This window comes from Vidua chalybeata, chromosome 2, assembly GCF_026979565.1.
Source record: "Vidua chalybeata isolate OUT-0048 chromosome 2, bVidCha1 merged haplotype, whole genome shotgun sequence".
Taxonomy (NCBI): domain Eukaryota; kingdom Metazoa; phylum Chordata; class Aves; order Passeriformes; family Viduidae; genus Vidua; species Vidua chalybeata.
Genome location: NC_071531.1, coordinates 97600875 through 97622592, shown reverse-complemented (window position 1 = coordinate 97622592; position 21718 = coordinate 97600875). Strand labels below are relative to the sequence as shown.

General features: G+C 41.4%; 1 protein-coding gene across 1 annotated transcript in view; it reads left to right on the top strand.

Annotated features, from left to right (window-relative positions):
• The first annotated feature begins 15618 nt into the window (after positions 1-15618).
• The window catches only part of WDFY2 (WD repeat and FYVE domain containing 2), a 60520-nt gene continuing 54420 nt past the window's right edge, over positions 15619-21718 (top strand). Inside the window, exon 1 of the mRNA XM_053936338.1 lies at positions 15619-15848. Within this exon, the coding sequence (XP_053792313.1) occupies positions 15712-15848 (137 nt within the window). The 5' untranslated portion in view covers positions 15619-15711. The remainder of the gene's footprint in view (positions 15849-21718) is intronic.

Here is a 21718-nt window from a genome sequence, read left to right as displayed (position 1 = left end):
GGTGCAGATTTACTTTATATTTGAATGCTAAGTCAGTAAACCAAAAATCAAATATAATGTAAAAATATATCTAAAACCCCCCATCATATGAAAAAAAGCTGAAGAGTATTTTTCTATCATTTGCTGTTACTGTTTTTCCTTAAATAGCTTCTTCTCCAAGTTGATGTTTTTGCGATTTGTGTTGCATTATCACACAGTGTTGGCCTTACTTTGTCCTAAATTTCAGGCTTGAATGGAAGATGCTGTGTTAATCACCTTCAAGCAGGTCTGAGAACTAAAACTGATAGTTTAACTTTTTTTTTTTTTTTAAATCGTCTTTCTCCTCCGTATGGAATTATTTTCACAAAGAAGATTTCCAGATCTTAATCAGTCCAGGTCCAAATGATACAGGGAAATTTTTTGGAGCTTCCTTTAGAATATAGTTCTGTAGCCTTTTCGATTGTCATTAAATGCTTCCCCCCATATTTAACAGTTACATTTTCCATTTCCTAATTTAATTCTACTGCATATCATTAAAACATATTTCTTTATACAGCATTCTGAGTTTTAATTTATCTTTTAATATTTGTGTCCTCTTTTTTTAGTCTTCCTTTGGCCATGTTCTCTACATTCAACTCACTTCCTTTTTGCTACAAATAAAATTTTATTGCTTACTTGTCTTGCATACATAACAGCATATATTGCTGGGGGGGTTTGTTTTGTCCTGTTGGTTTTTTTTACTAGTTTCACTGCAGGGGGGTTTGACCCTAATATTTTTTTTCCCTCTTCCTGAAATTTTTATCAAAGATAAACTGATTAATCTTATAATTCAGGTAACCTAGGTAAACAGAAAAGTTTTTTTAATGTATATTCTAGGACTTGAATGAGGATGCCTATTTTTCCAAGATTAGCAGAGGCAACTGCCTTCCTTTGAAACTAGCACCTTTTAGAAGCCTGTATTTTGGGTTCCCTAGCACCAGAACACAGTGAAAGTACATCTCTCTGCAGAACAATGATCTCTAAAAGAAGTGGCATTTTGGCTTCTCTTGGCTCATCTTCAAAGACAGCCTCTTTTTCATCCATTGGGAAACCCAGAGGATAGCCTTTGAAGCTTCCTAGGGTTTTTTTATTCCCCACCACCCCTCCATTCATCCAAATCCCTTGCTGTTTCCTGGCTTGGGAGTTGGAACCACAGTGAAGAACAGTGTACCATCCAGGGGAAGAACAGTTAATGTGGAAATGCAAAGAAATGGGTACAACAAGAGTTTGATAGAGCTTGTTTGCTAACTGTGCAGACTGAATGTAGGTACTGGGAGACTTAACTTCATGAGTATTTGTATGCTTAGGTACTTCCAAATAAAGTTATGATGGCAGTGTACAGTATGATTATTTTCAGAGAAAAAACTGATCTCTTTGAGGTCATCTGACGGACAACAGAATTCAGTCAGTTAATGATGGAGAGGTTGCAAGGCACCCAAATAGAAGATAAGGAGGGTTTTGTCATTCAATAAACGGTGTTTGATACATGCTTTTTCTTTACTCTTGCTGGTCATAGGTTGAAAGGTCTTCTCGACTATGCACTGTCTTCATATGTATTTAACAGTGTTTAACAGAGCAAGAGCTCTCCTTTTTGGTACCATGGAGTAATATTACATATAATATGGAAAAAGCTACTTAAACTTTTCAAAATTACAGTTGCAATAAGGCAGCGTACATGAGAATTAAAATAGATTTACAGTTCTTATCTATCCTTCCTGATATTGCTTACATTGCTCCTTTCACATAAGTTGGGGTTCTGGTCAAGAACAAAACCCTGTCTCAGCTCTGGGCGTTAAAATTTATTCTGTGTCCTGAGTATCTAAGGTGGTGCATCAAGATCTAAAGGGAACAGAAAACACCCTCTAACATAAACACCCTCTAGCATACAATAAGGTCTTCCTTCCTTCCTTCCTTCCTTCCTTCCTTCCTTCCTTCCTTCCTTCCTTCCTTCCTTCCTTCCTTCCTTCCTTCCTTCCTTCCTTCCTTCCTTCCTTCCTTCCTTCCTTCCTTCCTTCCTTCCTTCCTTCCTTCCTTCCTTCCTTCCTTCCTTCCTTCCTTCCTTCCTTCCTTCCTTCCTTCCTTCCTTCCTTCCTTCCTTCCTTCCTTCCTTCCTTCCTTCCTTCCTTCCTTCCTTCCTTCCTTCCTTCCTTCCTTCCTTCCTCCTTCCCTTTCCCTTTCCCTTCCCCTTTCCCTTTCCCTTTCCCTTCCCTTTCCCTTTCCCTTTCCCTTTCCCTTCCCTTTCCCTTCCCTTTCCCTTTCCTTTCCCTTTCCCTTTCCCTTTCCCTTTCCCTTTCCCTTTCCCTTTCCCTTTCCTTTCCCTTTCCCTTCCCTTTCCCTTTCCCTTTCCCTTTCCCTTTCCCTTTCCCTTTCCCTTTCCCTTTCCCTTTCCCTTTCCCTTTCCCTTTCCCTTTCCCTTTCCCTTTCCCTTTCCCTTTCCCTTTCCCTTTCCCTTTCCCTTTCCCTTTCCCTTTCCCTTTCCCTTTCCCTTTCCCTTTCCCTTTCCCTTTCCCTTTCCCTTTCCCTTTCCCTTTCCCTTTCCCTTTCCTTCCACTTCATTTTCCATACCTTAGATGCTGGTGGCAGCAGCCCATTTGATTACTGATACCACCAGAATGCCCAGTAAAATATCAGTACAGACTTCTCAGCTTCCCACCAGTCCCCCAGGTCATGAACACAGGAGGAGTCCTCTGCACGCACTAAACCAACACATTTGAGGAGACTCTTGCCAGAATGGCCAGAGATAGTAGTTAGGTCTATTGAAAGTTTGAGAAAGATCATTTGTAGCAATCTGCTCTGGTTTTGGGGGTTAATGAATCCTCCATACAAATACCTGTAAAATGTTGCCACGCAGGCTTTCCTCAGGATGACAGGAACAGAACTATGATACTTTTCCTCCACAACACCACATTTAAATGATCTTTGGGGAGGTTGTTACAGCCCTCCCAGGGAACCGTTCCCGGGGCATGGATGCCTTGCCTGTACCCACTGACCTAAGCAATCCCCTGTCACCGTTCCAGTGATTGCTTTTGTTCATTCCTCCAAACATTCCTTCTTGCCTTCACTACCAAGTTTCATTAGCCCTGGAAATCATATCCTTCCTGAAGTGCTGGACCTTCCTGCACATTTCATAGCATAGCAACGTAACTCCATTACCATGGATCCCAGACACAAGCGTGCAGAATTTATCTCACTAATCAAGCAGCTAAGGGACACCAATTTCAGCTACAGTCAGCTTGGATTATAAAGCACTTACAGCTAAAAGGTAGCCTACAAACACTTCCCAGGGAGGCAAAGAAATGAGCAGGGGTTTTCGTTTTTTGTGGTTTGTTTGGTTTGGGGTTTTTTAATAGCAAATGTAATGTGTATAGTCTTGGTAAACAGACAGAAATATTCATTCGTCCATAAGCTGTTTCCCACAGAGGTATCACACCTGCATGTGGTATTTGAGAGCTGGGAGTTCTTTCTTTGAAATATTGCCTCCCTTTAGAGGTTTTTTGTCCAACTTTTACTCTGAATGTGATTATTATGCATTGCCATCTTTTGCCCAAAATAAAAATACACTCTAAAATAAAGATATACTCAGTTGCTCCCTGCAAAGCAGCTGGCTGATGACTGATGTTGAATGGAATATGGACCAGTTGATATTTTTCCACTTAGCAGTTAATGAAAACTTAATCAAATCTCAACTAGTAGCTGATTGGAAATCTCTACAAAAGCCATCTATAAAGCAGAGACATAGGTCTCCCAGAATACAATTAACCCAATAAAGCCTCTCATCCAGAGAGGAAATCTGTCATCAGTATTTCATGCCTTTAAGGACCTATATCAAGGTGTTTGGGATTGTTGCTGAGCATGTAATTCAAAAGATGCAATTAAAATGAAGTGAGAGGATTTTTTTTTCGTTTCTACTTTTACGCACCCATTGAAGCCCTAATATAAGGTCTATTTGTCATAGAAAACTTTAGTGGGTATCATAGTGAACAAGTCTGTCCTGCACCAATTTGCAGAAAAATAGTGTCTTGATTTATAAATATTTCAAATGAGAAGGAAGAACACTTAAAATATAGCTTTGAAAATCGCAAAAGGATAATTCTTACTGAGTTAGAGACTACAAAAGCATTTCTTATTAGGAAAATTTTAGAATTGACTTGAAACCAGCTGATAGCAAACCCTGAATTACAAGTGTAACCTTTTTTCATAACAAGTCTTCACCAAGCAGTGCTATTTTTGTCAGTGATGAGTTTTTTTGTTGTTGGAGATGGCTTTCAATTCCATGATGTTGCAATCGGAAAGCCTTGAACATTTCAGGATCAGTTCTAATATTTTCCTGTTGGTAAGCTCTTTTTAAGACAACATGCCATTTATGGTTATTTTCCAAACATGGGGCCAAAATAAAAAGTCCAAGAAAGCCCATCCCATAATTCATATTGACAGTAAGTGTATGCTTCTCCAAGCTTGGCAGAGTGTGTGTGTGTGTACACCAGTCGTGTGACATTTTCTCTGAGTTTCTCCTGGCCTTTTCCTCTTTTAAGGTATTTCTATTTTCTGCTAGCCTGTTTTCTTAGAAACTTGACATGATATATGCATTTCTGTTTTCTGGTTTGTGTGACTTGTGAATAAAGCTAGCAGTGATTTATATGACTGGAATCTTGAAGAATGAAACGTAACAATGCAAAGATGACAAAATGCAGGCTTTTAACTATTATGTCCATTCCATTACCTTTCAGGGTTTGCAGGATGGTTTTTTAAATTTTTATTTTCCTTGACCAATTCTTATTTTTCCTCATGTCTTCCATTTCAGGTCCTTTTTATCTTCTCTTTCAGAAAAAGTTACAATATGTTCTTCTTGACATTTCTGCTTAGTTATGGCTTATCTACTTAGATATGGCTCTCCTCAGCTGGCCAAGGGGAAAAAAGCCAAAACTACTAATTGATCCTGACGAGTGTTTTCACTCTTTGTTTTTTCAATGACTGGTTGTGCGGCGTCCTGGACTTCTCAGCAGCTAATAAGTAACTCCTGATGCCAGAATAACTCCTGATTCCAAAGGTTGACAGATACCATTTGAGCTCTCATTTCAGAGGTAAATGACAGCCCTTTAACCCAATTATAGTCCAGTGTGATATAATTGGACTCATTTGTGATCCTTTACCAACTGGCTACTGCAGTTAATTTATGAAAAATGGGACAGTATTCCTTTTTTCAAGGGGAATTAGAGTCTCTTATGCTTTAATTTATACATTGTTTAGAATGCTCCAGACTGTTTCTACCTTAGTACCAATTTCTCCTTTCTGCATCTGCTTACTGTTTCCTAATTCCATTTTACTATACTGAAAGCTATTACTTTTGTGTTAATATGCTTTACAGTAGTTTTCACTGAGTCATTTGGAGTTTTTATTTTTGTCACAGTGTCCCTCTAATTAATACAGCCAATGTTACCATAATGTCAATTACTTTGTGGAGTATATAACTGTAATTGTGACCATCATCTAAATCTGTTCCTTATTGCACTGCTAGCAATGCAGCAGACCACTGCCACTTGCATCAAACTTTCCTGTAATTCAGATACTGTAGTGAATTCCCTCCCAACTGGCAATAAGAAAGTCTTACACAGCTCTTTCTCTGCTTGAGTTCTCTGTTTTCTGGATTGTGAAATTATCCTTTGCATAATTCAAGAACTGCTTCATGATCTATGTTTGGCAGAATTTGTTACCCAACAGATGTCTGGACAGCTAATGACCTCTGTAAGTACAGCCCTGTGATTTCTTGCTACTGATGGTCCAAGAATTTTTAATCTATTCTGCTACAAGTCAGCACTTGAGCAGCATGTCACCTCTTATTATAAAACAAAAGCATAAAGTGTGTATCAATTTTCTTTTCAGAATTATGCCTAGTCAGATGTGGTATTTTTCCCTCATTTTCTTCTGAGTCTTTGTTCATGTATGTGTACATGCAATGCACAGATGCACATAGCTCCATATTTTTCCTTGGCCAAAATCAAAGGACATGAATGAAAACCCCTGAAATTAATGAAAATATAGTTTAAGAGAAAAAGTACTCTCATAAATACATCATAACTCACATCACACACCTTTAAGTTAGGAAAAAGGCAGGTACGTAAAAAGATCTATGGTAACAAAGCCTTTTTGACTGTCACTTTTACACATACGGCAAATGTAGTCTTACAAGAGGATTTGAAGGCACTGGAGTGATGTGTTCACAGTATGAAATCATGCTGCAGCTGCACAACCATTCCTTCTTTCCTCTTCCCCATTCAGATCAGGTTCTAGCCCATCCCTGCATAGGAAAGTTGTCCTAGTTTCTCTTCCAGATTTTTTTTTTCCCTGTTTGGTTATCGGCACTTGTGAGAGGAAAATTGTCAGGCAGGATTGTATCAAAGAGGAGGGAAGAGAGTCCCTAACATCTGGCACTCATCTCCCAGAGGAGGGAGTCAAGGAATTGAATGCTGATTGATACAGGTCTAGTCAGACATCCCTATGGAAATATTCTGCAAGCCAGGTGCTGAAGTCCCTAGAACATAAATCTGCACAGTGAAGTGCTTGAGAGGATGGCTTGTACTTCAATGTGTGCCACTGTGAGGGAGAGAAATAAGGCTGCCTGCGTACAAGTGCTCCTCTAGTAGTCAAGGTCCTGGCAGCTGTCAGGGACTCTCTCCACATAGCTCCTGAAATGCCAGGAAGTTTGCTAGATGCCCCGCTGGTACCTGCTTCTGCAGTGGAAGAGTTGATGTGTCCAGACTGCTGGATTAGAAGGTACCAAAACCCTGGAGAAAGGTTCATCAGCTGGATCTACACTGGTAAGGTTCAGAAGCCAATGCTCTTGTATTCTATGCAAAGCTCTTGCAATTGATATGTAGGCAGATTACTTGGCAATTTTGGCATGAAGCTCCTAGCAACCTCTCAGATGGTACATGGATCTGGATTGGAGAACAGCATGGAGCAGGAGTCGTTTCCTCAAAAGCGATTTTACATCATCGCTTTTGGGTAAAGAAGAAAATCTAGTTCTGCAATGCAAGCTGGGACACACAGTTTGGCCTCAGAACCCAAAGAACAATGTCTAGTCTGTTTTTTATGAGCTAGAGAGCTGGAGCAGGTAACTGAATTTCTTGCTACAGTTTTGGTCTTGGTCTCTCTAGCTTTGGCAAAAGGTTTCTTTTTCAGTTTGGTGAGACGTTTTTTTGTTTGGTTGGTTTTTTTTGTTTGTTTGCTTGTTTTGTTGGGGTTTTTTGGGTTGGTTGGGTTTTTTTGGTGGGGGAGTTTGAGGATTTTTGTTTGTTTGTTTGTTTAACTTCTATGTGCCTACATGCATATCTACTTCTGGTTTTCTTCAGATGGAGAAACCTGTTTCCAACACTCATTCAATACAGTTGAAAGGATCTTTACATGTTCTTAATTACTACCCGTCCCCTTCTCCAGTGTCTTCTCACTTGAGCACTTTGGGAGACATGGCCAATTCTTATTGTTTCTTGTCATGGTCACTGGTAAGTAACTATTGCCCTAGTCCCCTCCTGTTACTGGGAACTGATCTAACATGCCAGACAAGTCATTTTGATTTCAAGAGCATCACTTGGCCTATTATGGAGTCTTTGAAGCACCTTTATCTTTTGATACTGATACCTGGTTTAGAGCCTCTGTGTGAAAATTGTCCGGTGCTCATATTAAGCATACAATACAGAGGCTATCCTGGGGCTAGTTAGTCTGAATTTTGGGGGCTAATAAAAACTACTGAGAGTGTAACTTTTTTTTTTCTCCTCTCTCCCAGCTGGAGACTCACAGGTTTTCTTTGCTTTCCCATTTGGAGTTTTCTTGTGTATTTTCAGAGGTACAAGCTGTACACTCGTCAGTTCCTTAGTCTTCACAGAAGTATTTCTACTATCTTGTCAGATGATATTTTTATACAAGGAGGTCACTGAGTTACAGATGAGGACACAACTGAATAATTGGTTTTGCCCTCCAAACACATGTGGCCTCTTGTCTCTAGAGCATTTCCTCTTTTACAATAAAGAGTATTTCTCCCACCTTCATGAATTTTAACATTTGGTGGATGTCCTACAGTGGGCCAGTGCTTTTACACCCACTCCTGTCCCAGAAGAAGTCTCCCTAAAGCAGCTAAACTTGACTCAGATATGGTTCTCTCTTCAAAATCAAAGGGCATTCTGTAGATTGTGACGGTAAACATATGGGCCTACTACAGTGCAAGATGTTCAAAGCAATCAGACATTCTGGCTGCAATCTATCTAGAGTAAAAATTATCAGGAGTGGCCAGGAAGCAATCAGACATTCTGGCTGCAATCTATCTAGAGTAAAAATTAGCAGGAGTGGCCAGGAAGTAATCAGAACCAAATGCTCTACAACACCATCCATGATAATGCCCATCTAAATGTGGCATTACTGGAATGTCTATATGTGCTCACAGGCTGAGGAACCTCTTACCACAGTCATGGCCAGAAATGGTGACTTGCCTGCTAAAGAGAAGGTGGCACATAACGTTGGCACAGAATAAGACATGCAAAGGTTTGATTAGACAATCTGGGTTTATTTTTTAACTCGAAATGGCCCTGCAGCAGTGAGTCATAAGTCCCTGTATGCACTGAAACTTCTGCAGTTTTGCTCTCAAGCTGCTTCTTGGGACTTCTTTGCAGAAATCCTTTTCTACAGGAGGGATGAGTTCAGCTGCCCTGCTTTAGGATCCACAAGCTTTTAAAGCAGTATTTTGTCACAGTTTGGAGTTGAGAAAACTGGCAGCTTAGCAAAGATTCCACCTATTTTTTAAGGACTCAGATGCTTTGTTTGTACAATATGGAGCTTTCCATGTAATTGCAGTGAGGGGTAAAAATGGCTTGACTGCAAGAAAACTGCCCAGCTCCAAAACCCTTCTATTGAAAAGTATGTATTAAAATGATGCCAGAGCTTTGTTAGCAGTAGAATTGCTAGGATCTTTTAGCCATAAGTTGTATCAGACTTTTTGTATTTTTAATTATTCCTTCATTCGTTCTTCAAAGGTACTTTCAATATTAACAAGCAATACACATTTTTATATTTTTAATAGTCATTTATATTTTAATAGTAGTTTTCTTGTTTTTCTCTCTGTACACTCAGATTATAGAATCACAGAATGGTTTGAGTTTGAAGGGACCTTAAAGATCACTGAGTTCCAACCCCCCTGCCATGGGCAGGGACACCCTCCACTACACCAGGTTGCTCAGAGCCCCATCCAACCTGACCCTGAACACTTCCAGGGATGGAGCAGCATGTTAGTGCCTGAACAACATGTTAGTGCCTCACCACCTTCCTTGCAAAAAGTTTCTTCTTATGCCTAATCTAAACCTTATTTCCTTCATTTTAAAACCCTTGCCACTTGTCCTGCCACCACAAGCCTTGGTAAAAAGTCTCTCTGTCTTTCTTACAGGCTCCCTTTATATATTGAAAGACTGCAAAGTTTCCCTGGCACCTAATCTTCTCTAGGCTGAACAGCTCCCAGGTCTCTCTGCCTTTTCTCATAGGAGAGGTGTTCAAGCCCTCTGACCATTTTTGTGGTCCTCCTCTGGACCAGCTTTAAAAGGTCCATGTCCTTCCTGTGCTGGGGATGGCAAAGCTGGATGCAGCACTCCACGTGGGGTCTCACAAGGGCAGAGTAGAGGGGCAGAATCACCTCCCTGCACCTGCTGGCCACACTGCTCTTGTTGCAGCTCAGGGTGTGACTGGTTTTCTGGGCTGTGAGTGCACATTGCTGGGTCATAGCCATTTTTCCACTCACCAGTATTCCCAAGATCTTCTCTGCAAGGCTGCTCTCCATCCGTTCATCCCCTGGCTTGTATTGGTAATACACTGATCTGGGTGCAGGACCTTGCACTTGGCTTTGTTGAACTTTGTGAGGTTTCAGATGGTTGAAAGCATTTTGTCAATCTAACAACTGCAGATCCATGTGTAATAAAAGTGAGAAAAATTTAAAAAAAACCCAAAAGCCAATTGTTCAAAAGTTATTGTAAGAAATTGTTCCTTGATATTCCCTGGATAGGTTCTTAATTGCACACTTTAGATGGAAGAAAAGGAAATACTTCAAAGCTTTCATATAGTTCATGCATTATGTAAGACAAATTTATTTACCTTTCATGCAGGTTACATAGGTGATTTTAATGCATTTTCTTCAGATACAAAATTATGTTTGCTGATGATACTTTATGATTCTTCAATATCACAGAGGGAAGATTTAGGGAAGAAAAAAATAAACATCGTTAGTCCTTAGGCCTAGAAAAATATGATAATAATGAGCTTAGAAGAATTAGTGGTCAGAATGTTCTACCAAAAAGACAGTGAATTAAATTACAGAGGGTTTTTTACAGAAAGTTGGGAGCCCAAAATGTGAGTAACACTATAGCAGGATCAATGAGGACAAAGGAAACAGCAATAAGACTGCATACAATGCCAGAACTGCTTATGGGGCAAAATGTATGAGCCAGGAGATCTCAGTTGCAGCCCACACACTGACACAGCATCATTTTTTTGTTCTCACATGTTCACAGTCAGTTACAAAGCCAATAGCACTTGCATGGCAACTAAAAATGAGTATATATTTTCTCGAGAAGGTGCTACACAGTGGTACTGCCATGTTTATTTTTTAATGCTAATCTTTCTCTCCATAACATTGACCCAGAGCAGATTCAAGCTTTGTTTCTCATGGGCTCATAGATCCTCATTTTCTCAATGGCCACATAAATCAAAATGAATTAAATATAGAAGAAAACTGTCACAATGAACAGGTAGGGCTTATTAATAGAAATGTGATAGGTGATACACTATTAATTGTGTGACTGATAAATACCTGGAGCAAAATAAAGAGCAGTGATTAAATTTGAGGGTGCATTTTTGTAACAAGTTTCATATTTTTAGGCAAGATGGACAAGCACATTTTCCAGAGAATATTTTGGTACTTCATGAAGTTTGCCTTCCTATATAAAGAGCTCATCTATATTTGTTTCCCACAGTCTTCCAAGAATGATGTAGCATCTGAAATTAAAAATACCTTTCAGTAACTATCTTATGAAGGCTGTCACTGATGACAAAATAGGAGAAGATGAGAATTTTAAGCATGCATTTTTGCAGTTGCATAAAAGTGCAGGTATAGAAGAAATTGTAAATCACATATATTGTAAAGCTGGAAAACAGTTAGTTTACAAATGAGCAGAGAAGAAAAGCATGAGAGAGAGCAAAACACTGTATTCAATGACTATTGAGAGGCAACTCTACTTGTTGCCAAATGGTTTTTACCTTTTTTATGTGGTTATCTGTTGTGTATCTAAGTTCTTTGATTTTGCATGGGTGATTAAGGAAGAGGCCTCAGAAGCCAAAATCTGGCTTGCTGTCAACAGAGCAATTTTAAATTTCAGCACTGAATCAAAGGGCAGTTTTGCTCCCACACTAGTTCCCTTCTTGCAGGGTGAGAGCAACTGGAATCAGATTACTTAATGGCTCAAAAGGGCGTGAATAGTTTGGGCCTAGAATCTAATCACCATAAACCAGTTTTTCTTTATTAGAGGACTCTTTTAATGACTTTTACTATTACTCTTATTATTGTTGAGCACTTTGTAAAAGGCCTGTTTTTCATACCACCCACAAAAAGACCAATTTGTTTATTAAATTGTCCTATGCCTACTCAGTGGCCCAAGTGCTTGACAGTTTTGGATGAAATGTCTGAGAGATGTCACTTACATTGCCAGATCATGTAATGGTCATAATTATGCAGAAAAGTACAATTACACCAAAACAGAACATGTTGCTGTGCTTTTTGGTCATAGGATTTCACCTCATCTTGTAACTGGAGTAACAACTTTGCAGAACAGGAGAATCTGTAAATACAGGGCTGACAGCAGAGCTGGGAACCTTCAACTCCCTCCTCTCTGGGCCACTCTTTCCATCTGCAGGTCGGGGTTCTCTCTGCTTGTCTAAACTGTCACACAATATGTGATTACCTACTTTTTAAAACAACTTTAGTATGTAGAACTTAGAAGAATCTCACCCTTTTATGTCAAAATAAATAGACATAAAAAAACCAGTCCCAAACCCAAGCAACCAAACAGAAGATGGAGCCAGAGAGAAGCTTTTAAAGCAAATTGCCAGAGAAGATGGGGAATTCGGTTTGCTCCATCTCCTGAACTCCAAACAAGACTGCAGATAAGGAACTGGAGAAAGTCCTTGAAGACTCTGGTGCAGTACGAGGGCATGGAAAGAGGCTCCACTGTGTGTCAATGCATCAGTCCGAACCTGCACAGCTGCTTCCCCGCCGTGTTCTGTCCTCACCCTGCGCATGAATAACGTGAGCCACATAAGGCAGGGAGCCTAATTCTGCTCTACCCCAATCAAAAGAGGGAAAGAAAGTCAGCCTGCATCAAGAATAGAAAGGCCAAAACTAACAGAGGGATGGATGTGTCATTTACCGTGGTGTCGTGCCAGAACACAGAGTAAGAGAAATGATGCTAAGAACCAAAGATGAGGTACTATTAATTCGATATAAAGTAAGCTGCATTTTTCAGCTTGATTTTCATTCTGTCTTACTGGTGGATACACTCTTCCAGGAAAGTTCACATAATCAAAGCATACCTACTAAACAAGAAATAGAATCTTTAAATGATGTCATCATGTAATTTTTGCAATTTCTTGCAAAAAGCAAATACCAGAGGAGCATCTTATAATTCTTAATCCCACAACATTTTTAATGCAGAAAAATAACTGAATAAGCTTGCTTTTCTTATCTTCAGATTCAGATACTAAGTTGTCCTGCTTTCAGTCCTAGCAGTATTTTCAATCCATGCAATCTGACCTGAAAGCTATGACAGAAAATGAAAAAAATATATTCTAGGAAGTATTTATGAGATTTATTTGCTTGATTTTTCTTTTCAGTTATATGGGGAAACACTTTTCTAAACTACCCTAGTTTTGCTTCTGTAAGTTCTCATTAAACTTGATGTCTACAGCAATTCTAACTTTGTCTGAATTGTCACACAAGACATGTTACCAACTTTCTGTCGTGATAGGAAAATTGTTTTTTAAAAGTTTTTTATTGTTTTGTGTGACAGTGGCAGACCTGGGAGAACACTCAGGTCTCAATGGTAGTTTCCATGCCTTTTCCACCATCACAATACTCTTTAAGCCTGTTGGGGAGAATGCAAAAGGAAGCTCCAGGTTCTCACCTTGAAATCTTTATATTTCTTCTGTCTCCTGTACTCCTCTCCCCAGGTTTCCATACATTACTTTTTCTTCCATCAGTCATAGCAAAATTGCTTTTGTGTGCCATAATTCCTCAACCCTATTTCCGCATCTCATCAGGAAGAGTAGAGCATTGACCTCAAGTTTGCACACCTGGTAAAATGATGTACTAGACTTCAGGACACCTTTCTATTATTCAAGTACTTTCCTGGTCTTGCAGAGGAAATCACCATTACAGATAAGCTTTAAAAAAATGCCCTCAAGAATTTTATCTTGAATAGCCACTGGAATTCTGGAATCTCTCTTGCATTGTGTGTCTTTTTTTTTTTTTTTTTCTCCTTCCTTTCTCCCCAAAGGGAATTTATTTCCAAAGACCAACTATTTATATAAAGCATTTATTTGACTTTATCATATTAATATTTCACTTCAGTCCAAAATGTATGCCTGCCTTTCAGTGTTTTCCTCTAAACAGTGTCTTAAACCTTGAAGGAGTAGTTGGATCTGGAACTATTTAAGGATATAAGAGAGACAAGATAATAGGGAAGAGTTATGTTTCAGTAGGCAACTGAAACAACTCCTTCCAGTCCTGTGACTCACACCTTTGCCTATCAAGACACTCATTTTCTCAACTACTTTCTTCCTTAAAAGCCTTTTTGGAAAATGGATTCTGGGTCTCCCAAGAGCCTGCAGCTTGCTGTCTCCAGATACGCTCAGCCCCTGTTTATCTGGCAGTGACCCAAAATGCCTAATCTTGAGAGCAAACTACTGCAAGGTCAGTAGGCCTTACCAGATTTCAGTTCAAAAGACATTTTTAGATATTTTCTGAAAACTAACAAGTATATCAGTCTTCAGAGAGTACCTCATACTTCATCAATCAAGTAGTGAGAGAAGCATTTCTATCTGTTGCTCTAGCCTAGGACTGCAGGATCATCCACAGCAAAGACGGTGGGTCTTTGACTCTTCAGTAGTAGCTCCCTTCCAAGAATGATGAGGAAGAAATATTATCTAGTCCAATCACACATCCTCAGGGAAATAGTTTGAGACTGCAGATTCTGTAGAATCTGCAAATTCTACAGATTTCCTGCAATCCAGTTGTTGCTGACCAGACCTTTCCCTCTACGGTACACTTGTGGACCTGTCATGTTTAGTTGAGAAAGCTTAAATGTCTTGCTGTGGTCCTGCAGACACTGCTTGTTTGTTTAGCAGAGAAGAGATTGCTAAACATGGTGAAATTTCATTTCTGTCACAAGGAATTGACTTTATCTTTCCTCTGTTGCCTCTGTCTGCTACATGGGCAACAGAAGTGTGAGTGGGCAATCAAGATTTGTACTATTGCAGATGCTGCTGTATTCTATTGTGTGTCTCGAAAAAAAATTTAATCTCCCGATCTTGGATTTTTTTCATACATGACTTTTTTTTTTTTTTTTTTTTTTTTTACTTTTTTTTTTCTTTTCTTTTTTTTTTTTTCCTCTCCCTAGGAAAACCGCAGTTCGTTGGGCTTAGTGCGGGTAAATTTAAAGTTGCAGCTGAAATAGCACTTTCCAATCTGCTGACAACTTCTGCAATGTCAGAATGTCGGACAGCAGCTCAAACATTGAGCATGATTTTCCAGAATGTTTCAAGACAGATTATGAAAGTTTGGCATATGCCTCGGGAGGAAGCTGCCTTTTCACTGGTTTCAGCACAGAGATTTGGGCAAGTGATCTTTCTTGGAGCTCAATGAATCTGTCAGGAAAAGCGAGTGAAAAGAAGGCGCTTGATGAAAACGAGCTGCTGGAAGTCTGCTGCGTTTCCCTTAGGAACAAGCTTTCTGAAAGAGAATTTCTGCTGGCGACGCGGCGTAGCCCTGCCTGCCAGCGTCCCTGTCTAATGCAGCAGCAGAAATGCCACGTTTACCTTCAGTCCCAGGAAAAACTAAGATAGGAAAATGTAAACAGAGTGATGCAGATACTTTCGCGCAACATTTTGTTTAACCTTTACTGGCGTTGGGGTTTTTTTTCGCCCGGCGGCCACAGCAGTGTGGGACAGACCGCGCGGAGCCGTACCGTGCCGACAGTCCGTAACACCGGGCACGGGTCGGAGAGGGACACGCTCCCCGGGCTGCCCCTGGGCCGAGCCCGCGGCGCTGGGAGGGAGGGCAGTCCTGGCAGGAGAGGTGCGCTCACACCTCCACCGGACCGCAGGTTTCCCTTCGCGAAGGCGCGGCTCCACAGCCCCGCTCTGCGAGATGGCGGCGGGCGGCCGCCATTTCCCGCCCCTCCGAGCACCGCGCCCCGCCCCGCCCCCCGGCCCGGCCCGGCCCGGCCCGGCCCGGCCCGCTCGGGGGCGGTGCCGCCGCCGCCGCGCTGTCCCTGCTTCCCCGGGAGCGCCCGGCTCCGGCAAGTCCCTCCTCCGCCTCGGCAGTGCGGGCCGCCTCCCTCCCTCCCCCGGTCGTAGCCTCCTCCGGCGGCAGCGGCGGTGCCCGCCGGCCCCATGGCGGCGGAGCCCCAGCCCAAGGCGCTGACTCGCAAGCCTCTCCTGCTCAACAAAGTGGAGGGCTCGCAGGAGGTGGTGAACATGGCAGCGATAGTGCCCAAGGAGGACGGGGTCATCAGCGTCTCCGAAGACAGGTAGCGGGGAGCGTGCGTTCAGCGGGGCCGCGGCGGTGGTCTGTCACCTCCCACCACTGCTGCGGGTGATGGTGGCAGTGCTGGGCGCGCGTTGCGGGGTCCTGGGTGGTGGTGCCCCATCGCCAGCACCACCGGGAGGTGGTGGGTCCCGCCGGCGAGGGATGGTGGAGGCAGACCACCAGCATCCCGGTGCGACTGGAGACTCCACCGCCCAGAGTCCAGGCAAGCGTCAAGGTGGCGGTGGTCCAACATGGGGACATGGCTTTAGGCAGACACAGGGGTCTCCAGCGTAGTGTTGCACTCCTCCTCCACCACTGTGTGGGTCAGGACAGTGACCGGGCTGGAGCGCCGCTGAAACTTGCAGGACTTGAGTGACTTTTCTTAGCGTGGGTAAAATGGGATTTGAAATCCCCTTCATCACGAGGATTACCGGGGAGTCTTTGGAGATCTTTGACCTTGCCTAAAGATTGTAGTGGCACTGGTTGAAACAGTAGTTTTGGTTCCCGTTTCCCCTCTCCAAACGTTTCTTGGTAATTGTTTAAAAATACCGTGTATCAGTGATAAGATCTTGGAGTTAAATCCCGTGTTGAAAAGCTGCCAAGGAGGAGAATGCTTTCAGGCCCTTTAGCAGGACTTCGCAGGGACTGAGGCTGCCCAGGGGCAACTCTGTCTCTTCTGAAAGAGCTCAAACTTGATTCAACCCTGCAGCTCGAGCTTCAAAATTCTATCTTGAAAATATTTTCTTTCAAAATAAGTGCTTATTTTTCTTGCAGTGTCCATAAATAGTTATTTTAGGCAGGGTTTCTCTGCAGCTCAGGTGTACTGTGTAACCTGTATCCTAAGATTGAGAGACACATGTTGTTGACCAGCATGTCAATATGTTTTGATACTCGCGGGTATTTGGATGGACTGTTTCTCATGGTTGCCTGTTCTGTTGAGTGTCTGCTTTTATGTCTCTGCAGGCTTTCTGAAAAACTGACAGTGTTTTCTTTCATCTTTGTCCTCACTGTGACTTAGTTTTCAGCTGTCAAATATGTGCAAATTTAAGATCATTTAAGTTCACCTAAGCTGAGGTCTCCAAGTGAACTCTCATGCCTGCTAGCAAGAGGAGCTGAGCTACTTAAAGCAAGTGTGCGGTCAAAGGAACTTTAAGTAGAGTTTTATATTGTTTATATTCTCACAATTTTATTGTCTTCACATTTTTAATGTATTTAAAGTTTTGTTGAATAAAGCTTGAGCTTGTGTTGGTTCATTGTAGCTTGTTAGGCTTGCTTAGCCAATTCTTTTTACCTGTAAGAAGGTATTAATGAAATTTATTTCCTCTCATATAGATGTCTCTGTCAATCTCTGCATCTTCCCTCACTCTAGCAAAAATACGTAACTTTAGTTGTTGATGAGAGTTTGATGCTCCAGGTTGATTTTTCTGTGTAGGGAAGGGGATTGATGAGACATCTTTATTTTCACCAGTAACTGAGATGTCAGCTTCAAGAAACTAGCAGTGAAGAAGAAGACAGGTGTTTCACACTAGGAAAGTCTGGAGGTTTCCAGGCTATTTCTGTTTAAAGAAATTGACCAGGTAATGTGCCTGCTTGCGGGATTTGTTTGCAGCATCTTTGACATGCTACAAGCTATGATCCTGACTTTTATTTCTTTAGGTATGAAGATGCTGATTGATGGGTCTTTCATTTTCTGCTTGCATTAGCATTTTTATTGTAATTAAAAGGTTAAGAGTCTAAAACTGACTTGGAAGGAATAGCAGGTTGGGAGTCTAGCATGCAAGTTTTAGGCTACCTGGGGTGAAAGAATAATTTGTCAGACTTTCAATACCCTTGTATTATGATTAGGCTTCTGCAGATCCTTGTGGCAACTTTTCCTGTTTGGACCTGCCTTCTCCTGTCAGTGTTGATGTTGTTGTTTAATGGCCATGGAATGTGGAGGACTTTTAGAGCTTCCTGGAATCTGTTAAGGATCGTTATAGAGATGTTATCTGTCCTTTTACTTGTTAACCAAATAAGTGAGTTTTGTCCACATTTCCCTGTAATATGCACTGCTCATGTGAGGAAAATATTCTGAAACAGCTGCAGAGAACTTCATCTGGAATTGCCATCTCCAGCAATTGCTTCAGGCTGGGACATCTTCTGTATGTGAAGAGGAATTGTTTTGCTGGTGAATGGCTGAACACATCATTATTGAAGCTGTTCGTAGTCTTTGCATGTGCAACAGCCAGGTGCCACTTTAAAGGTTTTCTTTGCTGCATGATGTGGCTCTATACACCTAAACCTTTAAAAACAGGAGCTAGCTTGGTCTCTGGTCCCAATTTTGTATGGCACTAGTGGTGTTATCTGGTTTTAAAAGACATAAAAGTGGTTTTAGCTGCAGCTTGCAGACCTAGTCATGGATTATATAGCTCTGCATGTTTGTAGCACATACATGCATATATTTTAAGAAATGAAATGAAAACTATGTAATAATAGGGAGTGTAGGTATTCCTCATAAAGAAAGACAAAGTAGGGGGAAAGAAGGAATCGGGGGGGAGGGGGGAGGCAAAGCGTGTTTACATATTTAACGAGATTCTCAAAACTTTGTATATCCAACAGGGTTGGGGTTCCTTTTTAGTATGTGTCATTTGTACAGGTGATGCCCATAGATTTTTCTCTTCTGAATCCTGGTCACTTGTGATAATTGAGCGATGTTCATTGTGTCCTAACCTTAGTGGGTTTTCTAATTCTATATCTGGGCAAAATAGACTGAGCCTGTATCTGCAGTACAGCTGGCATGCATTGGAGGGATAAGATATTTTATGGTTTTTTTTTCTAAGAAAAAGGATGCACCTGTCTAGACAGGTGAGAGTTAAAATAGTGGCAAAATTTGATATCCAGGAATGTATAAATCTAATGCAGGATGACTCTAAGAAGTTACTAGCTTTCATCCATGCTCTTTCCCTGCTAGCAAACACGTGGAATCAACAGACATATATAGCCAAACATGTAGAGTCTTGAGTGATCCATAGCAGTGTATGCTCATGTGAAGCTAGAGGGGGATTCTCCTAATGTGCACAGCTGATCCTAAGCTGTCATCAGTTTCCTCAGTATTAAAAGCTTGCACTACCTTTTCAAAATTGCGAAGCATCCTTGTCTTTTGTTGCCTTCAGAGGGAGACGTGGGTGTTGGGCATGTCTGAAAAGTAGGTCACTGGCATGTCAAGTTCAGACATATCTAACTCTGTGCTCCAGAGAGGATTTACTGTCATTAATCTTACCTGAGCATGAGATACGGTGGGACAAGTGCACTGACTCACCCAGCTTTCAGTGCAAACAGTTCTGCTCAGTGCTGGCACACTCGTGTGTTTCTCAAGAGCCTGCCAGTGCTGTGAGTGCCAATTCAGCTGGGCCTCCGATGTGCTGATCGTGTGTCACCCATGTGCTGATCATATGTCACCGTGTGAGACTGGCAGGAGGGGCTGGGTGTCATCGTGGTGAACCTGCACTTTGCCAATAGCCCTCTTTTTACACCTAGCTGGATTGTGAGTGAGGAAAACTTTCACAGAGGCTGGTGTAAACAGCTTTCCTGGTAATTACGAACTCTGGTCTGTGCCCTCTTGTGGGTCAGAATTCTGTGCTCACTTCCGTGCCACAGACCTTCTAAATGTAGGTGTTGCAGTCAAGACTGTTCTTGAACTATTCACAAGAAGTGAAAGTTTTCACAGTCAACTGAAAATTGTCAAAATCCTTTTATTTTAAAAAATGAGTATTCTAGTCTCTTGGTGACAAGATCTAGGAGAAAAATATTTATCCCTTTATCCCATAGGTTTTTTATTTTATTTTATTTATTTTTTTGTATTAAGGAAGTAGAGAACTTTGTCTTCTCCATTACTTCTCAGTTGTCTCAGCTTCTTCATATAGATCACTGTATAAACAGTGAGCCCAGATTGCTTATCTTATTAGTGTCTTCATCTCACATAGATAAAACTGTGTAGAGCTTGTATTGATAGGTTTGGTTTACAGTTTGAGGGTTTTAAATACAGATGTGCACTTAGGATGTTGTCCAAGGCTTGTGTTCTGGGTGTGCTAATGAGCAGGTTTTTTAGGGGGCACGACAACTTAATGTCCATCTTGTGTAAATGAAAATCTTTTTGCTAAACTAACAGTGCACTAGGAATGGGAATAGAAATGTGACAAGAAATGTGGGAGTTGTCTTTGGCTTTGTGGTGACATGACTTCTAATGGAGAACTGTGATCTTTTCACCCTCAAGTATATCAAAAGCAATCTTTTTTTCCTTGTGGCTTTCCTGTCCAGATCCAGAACATTGAGCATACAGTATCATAGTTCATGCCTGTGAAAAAGCTCTAATGGAAAGGTGAGATTCTTCACACAGTGCTGTATTCAAGCAGGGTGCAAGGAACAGCAGACCCTTGGTGAACTGAGTTTCCTTTCTCCTGTGGTGGAGTAGTAGAAAGTGATTGCAGTGTGGTTGCTCTTCAGGTCTGTAATTCTTATCTGAGCACAGGGTTACATCACTGATGATTGCTCTGCCTTGTGTGTGGCTGTTGGTTCACAGCAGGTGCTGTGAGAACTGATTTTGATGCTGTGTATGTTTATCAGTCTGAGCCTGTAAGTTTCACACCCAGGTGATTGCAGCATGAGCAGTAGCTCAAGCAGGGCAGAAGGTGTGGATGGTCTTCACAAGTGTAAAAGGACTTGTTCCTGCCTGGAGGTTTTTTAAATTTTGATAAAAACATCAGTCACCAATAAAATTGTTGATAGGAATTGAAAAGACCAAGTGCTGTAGATGCAATTTTGTTGTTTTTTGTGTGTGTGTGTGTGTTTTTAAATTGAATTTTTTAGATACGTCGTAATTCGATGAGTGTGTGTTTGGAATAAAGGTCAGGGTGGAGGTTAGTGCTGGCTGTTTGCAAAGAAGAAGCGGATGCTGGCAAGAGGCTTAAGAGAGAAGACAGGAGGTCCAAAAGAACTTGGAAACAGACATTGTTGCAGATGTTGAAAAGTACTTGTTCCGGATTTGACTAACATGTATCCTATTGAGATGCCAAAATCTGAGATTAGCACACAAAATGTCTTGCTGAGTGCTTGTTGGGAGTGATAAACTCCACTTATTAACTTGTGGGAGACCTTGCAATGTTGTACTTTTTGAACCCTCTGTGCCACTTTCTGCCACCACTTCTTGAAGTTTGTCCGAGCTTGTGGATCCCTTGCTTTAAGATGCTCTCCTCCTGCGTGTCAGTTAAAGATTTAAAGCACAAGTATTTAGTCTCATCTCTCTGATCTGAGCTGTCCTGAAACTACTAGCTCATGTAGGTCAGTGCACAGATTGATGAAACTCCTTCAGTTGCATCGCCTGTCATACTGAGCTAAGGGCCCGTGCGACAAAGTTTATGTCTTAACTGCAAGACAACAGCTGCAAAAATGTGCTCTGATGTGACTTGGACCACAGCTTGTACAGACCCAGCTTCAGCAGCACAGTTGGGCAGCATGATAGACTGGAACCTTAGATGCTTGAGCATTTCAAGTTAGAGATGCAATGGCTTTTACTCCCCTCTCTGTTTTAGAGATTATTCCTTCTATAAAAGATGTGGGTGAATATGTCTTATCTTAGAAGCTTTATTTGGAATAAGAAGAGCTGCTTAATACACCTTCTTTTTTCCTTCAGGTAGCCTAACAGTGTTCTTGAGTATCAGCAAGTTTTAGGATGATGCATCTGCTTCCCGCATTAACCAGTTCTCATTTTTCTGCTAGTCTTCCCCGATCCCATCTTAATTTCCCTGGCATCTGTTTACACAGAGACTGGATCTCTCATCAGTGTCTCCTATCTGTCAGGCTTGGTGACCTTCCCCTGCAGTCTCTCAGTTCTGC